The 11,078-nt window shown below is 35.0% G+C and overlaps 2 protein-coding genes across 4 annotated transcripts; one reads left to right on the top strand and one right to left on the bottom strand.

Annotated features, from left to right (window-relative positions):
- Window positions 1-655: 655 nt before the first annotated feature.
- Window positions 656-4,717, bottom strand: LOC142642352 (uncharacterized). 2 transcript variants are annotated; one of them, XM_075816704.1, is made up of 8 exons: window positions 4,518-4,717; window positions 4,109-4,449; window positions 3,244-3,337; window positions 2,621-2,739; window positions 2,452-2,535; window positions 2,073-2,171; window positions 1,922-1,979; window positions 656-1,147 (listed from the first exon to the last, which is right to left on the bottom strand). In XM_075816704.1, the coding sequence occupies exons 2-7, from the start codon at window positions 4,430-4,432 to the stop codon at window positions 1,923-1,925; spliced, it is 777 nt and encodes a 258-aa protein (XP_075672819.1). In that variant the 5' UTR covers window positions 4,433-4,449; window positions 4,518-4,717; the 3' UTR covers window positions 656-1,147; window position 1,922. The 2 variants fall into 2 exon arrangements, with proteins under 2 accessions (XP_075672819.1, XP_075672820.1); XM_075816705.1 differs by having other exon boundaries at window positions 4,109-4,461; window positions 4,518-4,654.
- Window positions 4,718-5,791: 1,074 nt separating this feature from the next.
- LOC142643796 (DEAD-box ATP-dependent RNA helicase 17) lies at window positions 5,792-10,473 on the top strand. 2 transcript variants are annotated; one of them, XM_075818512.1, is made up of 10 exons: window positions 5,792-5,976; window positions 6,149-6,221; window positions 6,316-6,425; window positions 6,840-6,983; window positions 7,088-7,196; window positions 7,315-7,673; window positions 7,752-7,825; window positions 8,644-8,948; window positions 9,487-9,733; window positions 9,871-10,473. In XM_075818512.1, the coding sequence occupies exons 1-10, from the start codon at window positions 5,832-5,834 to the stop codon at window positions 10,132-10,134; spliced, it is 1,830 nt and encodes a 609-aa protein (XP_075674627.1). In that variant the 5' UTR covers window positions 5,792-5,831; the 3' UTR covers window positions 10,135-10,473. The 2 variants fall into 2 exon arrangements, with proteins under 2 accessions (XP_075674627.1, XP_075674628.1); XM_075818513.1 differs by having other exon boundaries at window positions 5,807-5,976; window positions 6,878-6,983.
- Window positions 10,474-11,078: the final 605 nt, after the last annotated feature.

The following is an 11,078-nucleotide window of genomic DNA, read 5'->3' as shown; positions in this document are numbered from 1 at the left end:
TTTTTTTTTTTTAATACAAGATAGAATTCTACTCTAGCCTAATCTAAGTATACGTGTGTGAAGCTCCCTCCTAGAGACTTGAACCCCGGCCTTTGCCCCCCCACACCTCACAAGCACTTATACTTGTGGAGTAACCATCGCACCATGGGTATGCGGTAGTACCTATAAATTCAAATAAAAGAGACCTATTGAATTGTTGAAGACATCGCTAGCTAGGACTTTTTTAAGCAGTCTCGTATTTGAGGCCTTACGCATTTTATTTCTTTGTCTGATTTTCTTATTACTTTTATATCTACTACTTGATTTGTTTGTATTCTTTCTTTGCTATGTGTTTACAATCGTAACACATTGCATTTTTGTTATTAATAAAACTTTTATTACCTATCAAAAAAGAATAAGGGAGAGGTCAGTTTAATTTCTGCCTAAAAGTCCAAAGATGTCTTTGAATTTTTCTCAAAAAATAAAAGAAAAATCACTTTAAATACACACACACACACACACACATATATATATATATATATATATATATGTATGTATAATATGATATAATATAATATAATATAATACGGTGCCACCACGTTGTAAAATTGGCAAAGAAAATCACATACGTGTAAAAACTCATGACATTTACAGAGGCTAGGTGCTTTAACATTCACGTACCTTTCTGATTTATTTGGATGATAAACAATGATGATACTTTAATTATCACTTCACAATACAAGAGATAAGATTGTAAAATATCTTTAGTAATGAAGGCAAGCTCATACAGGACATCAAAATCAGACATGAAAAGTTGAAGACAACCTACAGGGGTTTGTATCAAGTATACATGATACAAAGAATTAGTTACACCTTATAACAACAAAACAAAGCATAGAGAGACTGAAGAGGGATAATCAAGATGTATACATGTAAAACGTAAACTTTTCTGCCTGTTGTATGATAAATTACAAACTAAATGAAATGACCAACAATTGCACACCTTGCCCACCAACATACACATGGCAACAAATAGAATTCAATTGTAATTTAGCTCTGTAGGATCTAAAATATCACTCCTTAAAATCGCAGCTCAGACGGTAAATACCAAAATGAGTTGGTTCACTGTTTAAATGGCAAGATATGATATTATGTATAACTTTGTAGCCTGCATTGCAGATCAAGAACTATGTCAACTTCGGACTTTGGTTTTCTCATGTTTCTCATTTTGGATTAACAGCTGGTATGCCAACATAACAAATTAACAAAAGCACAAAATAAAACAATTATAAGAATGCATTCAAGAAACACGATAAGAAAAATGCACCTCTACAGAGTGTAAACAAAGGTAATGGAGTATTGGGTATTTTATACTTTTTCTTTTTGTCAAGGTGCACAATACTAAAACTGCAAATATATACCTCTATTACATCAGAATCTGAACAGCCAAAACCTAGTGTTTCATAAACTTAGCTTGCCGTGAAGCAGCTAAATAGTTTATTTACTAGCCAAATTTCATTTTCCAAAGCATCAGGATGCACCACTCAGTAAACAGACAATGTTAGTCAAAGCCCACCACCCACGTGAATATAACTTACTAAAAACAGACACTCTCACATACAAAACACACATGTTGGATGCTTAGGGTTCTGAAAACTGTGCACTGCATGGATTACCAATCCAAGAGACTGTCCATTCATTGGAATGCCCCCACTATGAAAGGCGAGTTAAAGCAGATGCAAGAAATTAGGGGATTTGCGAAATTGTGATGCATTTAGAAGTTCACCATCAGTTACTCTTCGTAGACTAGAGTTGATGTGACATACATGTTCATTAAGTTTATTATTAAAAGGCTTCAGCATCTGTGTAAAAGAAATGTCCAATAAAGCATTTTCCACAAGCCAGTAATAGTCATTCTAGTGTGCATTATGAGTCCACATACCTCAATCTAAAACTTCTGATTTTTGAGAATGTTGCTCCTCAATTAAAGTTTGAACTCTCTGCAGTAGATACGAGACACATATACATATGATAAGAAAAAAAAAAAGCATAGCCAACTTATAGCGTGAATAATCTTTGCATTAGTTTTCTACCTTCACAGAACTTCCAACCTCCTCTAGTTTTTGTAGTAGTATTAGGTCCCCAGATTGTGAAATGGAATCATGCCTGAGAGATTTTGATGGGGAAACCAGCTGTTGACAACAGTGAGACATAACATAAGGAAACAGGAGGAGAGAGGAGAGACTTCAAGAAGACAAAGTTCAAAAAGTACAATCAATAAGAGGGCTTAGTTGGCATTTTTATTTCCCTACAGGGTTTCTAATTCATTACTAAAATGCCATAATCTTGATTGTGCAAGAATAACAAAAGTAACATAATTGAACATATTAACCAGAATAGAATTAAAGATTACACTGGTTAATGCTTTTCTAATAGTATGTTAGCAGAACAAGCATACAATGAGTGACTTACCCTAAAATTTGGAACATCTTCAATTGTGGAAACTTGTCTAGAGAAACCCTCACTTCTCATATTTGCAAGACGCATTAAAACAGCCTGAAAAGTGCATCAAAGGATATAAAGGAATTCAAATCTATCAACCAGAAGTCACCAGACAAATGCGATTTGAAATAAAGAATACCTTCCTGAAAGCACGTGGATTTGCAATACCCTGTATTTGAACATCATCACTTGGGGGCCTTCTTACACCAACATTTTCAATTCTAAGAGAGTAGACACCAAAGAGGGATTGCAAATATCCTGAAAATAACAAAAAAGAACCCTAAATATTACTAGGATTGAGTTAATGGGAGACAATACAATTGAAAATTGAAATATGTATCCACATATTGTATGTGGTTGCAATTATACATTTTTGTTCAAATTTAGGCATCAGACTTTTGATTGAGCTTTAGGCAAAACAAAAGTTGGAAATTTAAAAACATAATTAACAGTGGACTTTTTGCATGAGCATCCAGGTTCTATCAGACCCAATTTTAACAACTACTAGGTCCAAGTCAACAAAATGTAAGCTTTATAAGGTTACAAAATGTAAAGCTCTTGTGCTTCAATTATTCCGATGTACACTCAACCTTGACCTGGAAAATCAGTCCTCATCGATCATTACTTGTTTTTGTTTTGGGCAACTACATAGCAATTAGCCATTACATAATCCTACTTAAAGAGCTAGACTGATAGCAACAGTCAGCAAAAGAATATTAATAAGTTATGGAATAATGCAAAAGAACAATGCAAACACTTTACCTTGTTCAATTACAAGGTCAGAAACTGAAGGCAACAAGACATGCTTCTCTTTCTTCAACACTCCAAAGCATGGAAATGGCACTGGCTTTGTAACCTAAGCTAGAGAAAACAAAGTATTATCCACTTGATTCATTCATTCTTGATTCCAAATAGCATCAAAACTATTATCTTAATTCCACCTGAGAAGAATGAACAGTTCACAAGTCACTAACTCTATATTTGACAAACAAAGGTCAATACATTGGCATTCAACACTCCGAAGCACGGAAATGGCACTGGCCTCGTAATCTAAGCTAGAGAAAACAAAGTATTATCTAGTGGAATCATTCATTCTTGATTCCAAATAGCATCAAAACCATTACCTTAATTCCACCCGAGAAGAATGAACAATTCATGGCTCGCCAACTTCATTTGACAAACAAAGATCAATATGTTGGCACATCCAATAAAAAAAAAAACGATGAACTACTCAAAAGTTCATCAAAAGAACTCAGCACAACAGCTCTGACAAGTGATACCCAATAAAATCTTGTTCCCCAAAGCTTTTTTTTTTTTTTTTTCAGTTTATTCAGCTTATGTACAACTTTTTTAAAGCTTTTACATTTTATAGGTACAATTATACTCTTACCCAGTTTATTTTTCAAGCCCAAAATACCAATGAAAAAAGCAGTTTGAAGAAAAATTCCATTTATCCATTACATGACAATTCAACCAATCATGATTCACTTAAATACTCTTAATTTAGATGACCCAATTCTCCAAAGAAGCTCCTTTTGCTAACATTGATAAATTTGCAATGACCCTAACAATGAAAAAAGAAAAAAAGAAAAAAAGAAAAAAGCAAGACATGGGGTTGTGAAATTACCTTGTAAACAATGGAATTCGGAGTGAGAAAGAGCTTTCTGGAGCGAATATCTTTGCGGAGTATGTATCTGCGAACTGGGACATAAAGAAGCATGAACAATCCGATTCCCCAAGCCAGTATCAATAGCAACGAGTACACAACCCACTGTGCAGTCTGGTACTTCACGAAATTCTCTTCCATCTCCTCAAACGACGCCGCGTACAACACCGGTTCCTCTTCGCTTTCGCCTTCGGCTCCCACCTGAATCTGAGAACCAGTAGGAGTTGACAACAACAAACCTCTCTCCAAGCTATCGATATCCACAACCTCGCTTCCAGATCCCATTTCTCCTTTCACTTTAACTATTCAAAATACTAATTTTTTTTAGATAGAATTTTAAGGAAAAGAGAAAGTGTGGAAAAGGTTTTACCTGATTGATTTTGCTTTTTGGGATTTTTGGATGAAAGTTTTCAAAGCTTGGAAAGTGTGTACACGAGCACTAGCTAGAGGAAAATGGGAATGAGAAAGACATTTGAGATGAGTTTTTTTTCCGACCGGAATATTTTTAGTATTTTTATGTCTTGAGACTAGAGAACTAGAATTGTGGCTATTCATTCAAAATGTAAAATGCAAGGCTCAACTTGTAGTGCTGGGTGAGTGGGTTTTTGTGTTTCCCACCTAAATGTCCAACTATAGTTAAGTTTTTCAAGTTTTTTTTTTCCTGAAAAATAAAATAGAAAAAGTAATATTAACAATATATATATATGTTTATATGTTTTATCCTTTGAAAAAAATGTATTTTTTTTTTTATAAAGGACCGTGTTAACTGGTATTGAAAATAGAATTTAAGAATACATTCAAGTTAATAACATAAATTTAAGAAAGCATTCAAGTTAATTTTGTAAGGACTTGAGTCATTTTTAACCTTAATAAAAATTTAAATGTATACATTTATATTAGTTTTTTATATTTTTAATGTAGGTCCTCTTTGAAGTCTTCAAAACAAGTGTTGCAACACTGTGTTACTAAAAACCTTAGAAAAAAAGTGTATTTTCAAGACGAGCACTTGGTTCATTTGATACTCTTGTCATTGAATAAGCATATTCGAATAATGTATACACCCAAAAGAAACACATCCATCAAATACAAATTATCAAAGGATATTTTCATAATATACCTAAATTTATAGGAATTCATTATAAACAATAAATTGAAACAAGTATTGTGGATTCTCATTAGCTCAATTGGTAAAATTTATAATATAAGTTATCATAAAGAGTTATCATCGAAAGCATACGATATAAGTTAAAACTCTCTTTAAAAAAAAGTAAAACAAATTTTGGAAAGGAAAATACCTTCCTATCTTACATTTGATGAATATATAATTAATTTATATATTCTATTTTTTCTCCTCAATTAACTTGTTGTATCATTCATCCCCGAAATATTCGTTTTCCCTCTCAAAACCTCTTACAACCATCACTCCTCCTTCTATCTATGTAAAATATTTTTAAAAAATTAAATAAAAATTCTGATTTTTTTTTTAGAGCAAAAATTCTTAATTTCATAGTTAATAATTAAATGGGCTTTTTTTTTTTTTTTTTTTTTTTTTTTTCTCTCAACAAAGTAAAGGTGAAAATGGGCTTGGAAGCCCAAGAAAATTAACCCCACAATACAATAGAACCCAACCCTACCTATTCCATTCTCACGCTCACCATTGAACCCTTCTCAATTCTCAGTTGTCATGGCGACAACGAAGAAGAAAAGCGAAAACCCCACAAAAACAAAAGACGCAGAGACTAAGAAGAACACCAACAACAACGAGATTTTCGCATCATGCTCTTTCTCCAGCCTCGGTCTCCACTCCTCCTTATGCGACCAGCTCCGAGGTTTGTGTCTCTCTCTCTTCTCTTACCTTGTCTGACACAAATAAATTGCATACATAGAACCAAGCAAGCAAGCAAGAAATTGTACCCCAAAAAAGCAAAATAAACTCTTTTTCGTTGTCTTAGTAATCGCAAAACACACGGCTTGTTAATTGTTAGTATATTGTAAAAACAGACAGGATGGGCTTCGAAGCTCCCACGTTGGTACAAGCCCAAGCCATTCCAGTCATTCTCTCTGGTCGCCATGTGTATCCTTCTCTTCTTACGTTGTTTTGTTTTTTTGGGTCGTATAATATTTGGAGAATTGGGGTGTTATTGTTTCTTTAACTAAGCACTTTGTAGACTTGTGAATGCTGCTACTGGTACTGGAAAAACTATTGCGTACTTGGCTCCAATTATTCATCACTTGCAGGGAAAACAACCTCGTATTCAGCGTTCTGATGGAACTTTCGGTACATTTCTCTGTCTTTCTTTATTGGGTCAGCTTTATTGTCACCACTCTCTAATCTTGCAATGTATGCTTAATTGTTGAGCTCCCCCATTTTGTGTTCTGAGGGTAAAGAAGGATAGGAGACCAAAACAAATTACTCTATTTGGGGTTGTGAAAATGAAAGTTTGAGTTTTTAGTTGATAGTTCTGACTCTATCATGGCAAAGTGAAAATCTTTGTAATGAATTTAGAAATTTTTTTTTTTTTTTGGGGGGGGGGCGGGGGTGTTAAAGGTTTTCTCTCATTTATCAGTATTGGTTTTTGGAAAATGTTTAGCGGTTACGAATATATTCATTCCAGTCACTGCCATTGTAGTTTTTTTTTTTTTTTTGGGGTGCGTTTGGTTCCTTAGCTTTTAGTTTGTCTACTGGTACTAGCGTTGGTCCTTGTACCAACGCGAGAGCTATGCATGCAGGTTTATGAAATCTTACAGAAGTTATTGCACCGTTTTCATTGGATTGTCCCGGGTTATATAATGGGTGGTGAAAACAGGTCAAAGGAGAAAGCCAGGCTCCGCAAAGGTCAGAATCACGTCTAGTTTTGATATTGATTTTTTATTTCTTTTGTCATATATTTGAACGCATCCCTTAATAATATGTTGGATTTTTCACCTGGTCCATTTCAGGCATATCTATTCTTGTTGCTACTCCTGGGCGCCTCTTGGATCACTTAAAGAATACATCATCATTCTTGCACACTAATATGCGTTGGATAATCTTTGATGAAGCTGATATGTATATCTAAAATCTCTAGTCGCTATGTTTTTTTTCACCATAATATATATAATACTCTTCCACTGATGTATTATTTTCACGCTATCATGCTGTCATTAACTCTCCCTGTGCTTGACAGGATTTTGGAATTAGGATTTGGGAAAGAAATAGAGGAAATATTAGATCAACTGGGTTCAAGGCCAAATGAGTTTGCTGGCAAAGAGATTGCCGTTTCATGTAATTCTGAGCCTCAGAGACAGAATTTGCTATTATCGGCTACCTTGAATGAAAAAGTAAATCATCTTGCCAAACTTAGTTTAGAGAATCCTGTTATGATTGGCCTTGATGACAAGAAGATACAGCCTGTATTATCATCTGAAGATTTTGGATCTTTGGGATTTGATGTGAATGATGAATTAACACAGCCTGATAAATTGATGAGCTCTCCAATTGCAGATTTTAGAGTTCCATCTCAATTAGTTCAGAGATATGTGAAAGGTATATGCTGATATAAAGCTTGATTTTGTGAATCTTTACAGCTTTGTATATAAAGGTTCTGATCAAATTTGAATGCAGTACCCTGTGGCTCACGGCTAGTTGTACTTCTTTCCATTCTAAAGCATCTTTTTGAGAGCGGACCTTCCCAAAAGGTAAGATCACAGTTGAACTTTAAACTTTCATTGTTTTCTGTGTCACGTGAGGCTTTAGCTTTTGTAATGCTCTAAACTGCTTTAAACTGGATTTGGTGGGTGGAAAGGATTAATAACATGTTAAACTATAGCTGTGTATATCCTTCTTTCACTTATGCTTCTAATATTGTAGGATCTGGAGTGTCGTCTAGAGTTCGATAGCTTGACTATTCCCCTGAGTGTGTATAGTCCCCCATCCCACACACCACAGAATTACAGGGAGAAATTCCTTGGGGGTGGCCTCAAGATGTTGGATAGGAGTTTTGAAACCTTGGGAACCACTAGACAAAGCCTTTGGTGTGTGTGTGTATATATATATAATCGATAGTTACAACAATGAGGGACGGGATATTTGAACCCTGGCTCTACTCATAAAGGAGAATAGGCAATGCTACTAGGATACAAAGCTCTAAGTAAATGTAGTATGTGCTGACTTTTCTTGATCTGTCTAAGAATTAATGCCATTTATGTAGTCTGAATATCTTGGTGACTTATTTTCAAATTTCTAGAGTTTCCGATTGTGAATGATGTTAGTAGACTAGTTTCCAGCCAATCTCAGAGCGCCAATTACATTTTTTCAACTTTCATAAAATGCATTCTTAGAAAAATTGCCATATCCTTATGCATTCCTAACTTTTAGAAAAAAAAAAAAAAAAAAAAATCGAGGATAGTACATTGGTGCTTTCCAGATTGTTTATACAAGTTATTTTCATGACATTGTAAATATATTCTTCTTATGGTTTGATTTGTCTAAGTTCACTCACATACTCATTCTACAGATTGTGGTATTCTTTTCAACATGTGATGCAGTGGATTTTCACTACTCTCTGCTAAGTGAATTCAAACTCTCCCCTAATACACCACCAGAGGAAGAACTAAGACCATTGTTCATTAGAAGCAAAACTTTTCGATTACATGGGAATATGAAGCAGGAGGATAGAAGAACCACATTTCAGGCTTTTAAAACAGAAAAATTAGCTCTTCTCTTATGCACAGATGTTATTGCTAGAGGCGTGGATATTCCAAAAGTTAGATTTATTATACAATATGATTCTCCAGGGGAGGCTACAGAATATGTGCATAGGTATATCAGAGGCTTCTAACTGCTTTTTTTTTTTTTTTTTAAAATTTAAATGTTAACTTTAGTATTTTCTCTCTGGGTGACTATTAGTGGTACCAACACTTCTTATGTTTATATCATGGTATGCAGTCTAAGATGACCATTCAATGAATTTTGACTTGGAAATTAGTTGGCAAACATTATGATATAATTTTACTCTATATATGCTCATGTTATTCACATGAGATTAATACTTGTGGAGAGCTTGTTACAACATTTCATCTGGCTGACTGCATCTCAGAACAGCGGCATCCTAAATAATCATCCGAACATCTTTGAAAAATATAGCAAACGGATATACCCACTTATTGGACTCCTGCATTACTATTCTCTGATCTGAAGTTACATATAGCGTTCACTGTCATTGAGTTTTATTTCTGAGTACACGAGATTCCCCAGGCTGGGTCTTTAAAATATGTAATCCAGCCAATGCAGTATTTCTTGTTTGTGTTGTATAAATGGTCCATAGGAAGCTTAATCCTCTCTTTGATCCATGATGCAGGGTTGGCAGAACTGCTCGGTTGGGCGAACGAGGAGAGGCATTGTTATTTCTGCAACCAGTTGAAATGGACTATTTAAAAGACTTGGAGAAACATGGCGAGTCTTTAACTGAGTATCCCCTCCTTAAAGTCTTGGATAGTTTCCCAGTGTATGATCAGAAGCGCCATGTCAAGAACTTTCTCACCTTAGAGTTACATCCCTGGGTTCTATCTCTGCAAAAGGCACTTGAATCATTTGTTGTGGCCCAGGTATAATTTTGCACGTTGATCCATAATAATGTATTCCCACAACTTGGGTGGTATATTAGGATGATTACATATTTGATCTTTAATATTATTATGTTGCATTCTAAATCTAACTTTTTTCCTTCTCATCTATGCTTTAGCCAAGCATGAAGAAACTGGCCAAGGATGCGTTTTGCTCCTGGGTCCGTGCATACACTGCTCATCGTGGTGAGCTGAAAAGAATATTTATGGTGAAGAAACTTCATTTAGGGCATGTCGCAAAGAGCTTTGCATTGAAGGAACAACCTTCCTTGGTTGGTAAGTCATTTCAAAACCAACAAAGGAAGAGGAAGAGAGAAGAAAAGCAGAAGGGATTGTCGAGATTGAAAAAGAGGAAATTTGTCGGTAAAAACATGAACAGATAATAAGAAGCAGCAAACAGTGACAATTTGAAAGTTGAGAGTTGTACTGCTGCTGAAGTGAGGCTGGCCAACTGTTTAGAGCTCTTCCAAAGTCTGTACTCTGTAGCAGACAATGGCTAACAAATGAAGGTTGAGGGTGAGGGACTTGAATAGTTCATTTGCCTCCACCCGATTCATTTTGCCTTGGGCCAGGTGATTGCATATGTGAAAGGTATTTATTTGTGTATTCAGAGAGTACAGGAATGACACAAGGCTCATGTTCTTTTATAGTCACTTGGGATCTTGTATTGAGATTTGATGATCAAAGTTTTGACACACACAGTCAGTCTTAGTTTCCAGCCATGATACGCGCAATCCAAAGCATTCTATTTGTACGAGTGATTCTAGGACCACAAACTATTTCACAACTTCTTTGCCACAACTCTAACTTGACAGGCTATGAGTGGATGTTTATTACTTACAAATAGACTCACAATTTTCTCCACCAATTGCACTGCACCACATCACAGTTGTGGCAAAGTAGTTGTGAAATGGTTTGTGGTATTAAATTTTTTTTTTTTTTGTGGTATTAAATTTTTTTTTCATTTTTACCTGGACATGTTACTATTATTGAATAGCAATGGCATAATGGAACTTGTTCCTTTTGTTAAGCTACTGATATAGCTCAACTACCCTACCCCATGTGCTTTACGGTAACTATAGTTTGTTCCTTCTATAAGCAACAACCTAAACCCGGCAAACATTTTTAGTTGTACTATTTTTACTATTCCATTGAAGTAGTATTTTAGAGGTAGTCCAAATCCATGTCATTCCCTGATCACATAATGGTTTGGTTAACAATATGATATCTACTAGTTTTCCTGCCAAGTACAAATTCATTGGGTTCCACTTCCACAAGATAGATGTAAACAATTCATGTTAGTGGAAACCTGTTCCTCTCCTTTTAA

Source organism: Castanea sativa, chromosome 7, assembly GCF_040712315.1.
Source record: "Castanea sativa cultivar Marrone di Chiusa Pesio chromosome 7, ASM4071231v1".
Taxonomy (NCBI): domain Eukaryota; kingdom Viridiplantae; phylum Streptophyta; class Magnoliopsida; order Fagales; family Fagaceae; genus Castanea; species Castanea sativa.
Note: the sequence above shows the minus strand (reverse complement) of the source record. Positions and strands in the feature narration are given on the sequence as shown.

Bases quoted from the DNA above. Each gene is read 5' to 3' on its own strand.
- LOC142643796 (XM_075818512.1), top strand. From the start codon at position 5,832: ATGGCGACAACGAAGAAGAAAAGCGAAAACCCCACAAAAACAAAAGAC. The intron at 6,426-6,839 runs GTACATTTCTCT...TACTGGTACTAG, and splicing joins GCGTTCTGATGGAACTTTCG to CGTTGGTCCTTGTACCAACG. The intron at 6,984-7,087 runs GTCAGAATCACG...GGTCCATTTCAG, and splicing joins GAAAGCCAGGCTCCGCAAAG to GCATATCTATTCTTGTTGCT.
- LOC142642352 (XM_075816704.1), bottom strand. From the start codon at position 4,432: ATGGGATCTGGAAGCGAGGTTGTGGATATCGATAGCTTGGAGAGAGGT. The intron at 3,338-4,108 runs GTAATTTCACAA...TCTCTAGCTTAG, and splicing joins CGAATTCCATTGTTTACAAG to GTTACAAAGCCAGTGCCATT. The intron at 2,172-2,451 runs GTAAGTCACTCA...TGTTGTCAACAG, and splicing joins AAGATGTTCCAAATTTTAGG to CTGGTTTCCCCATCAAAATC.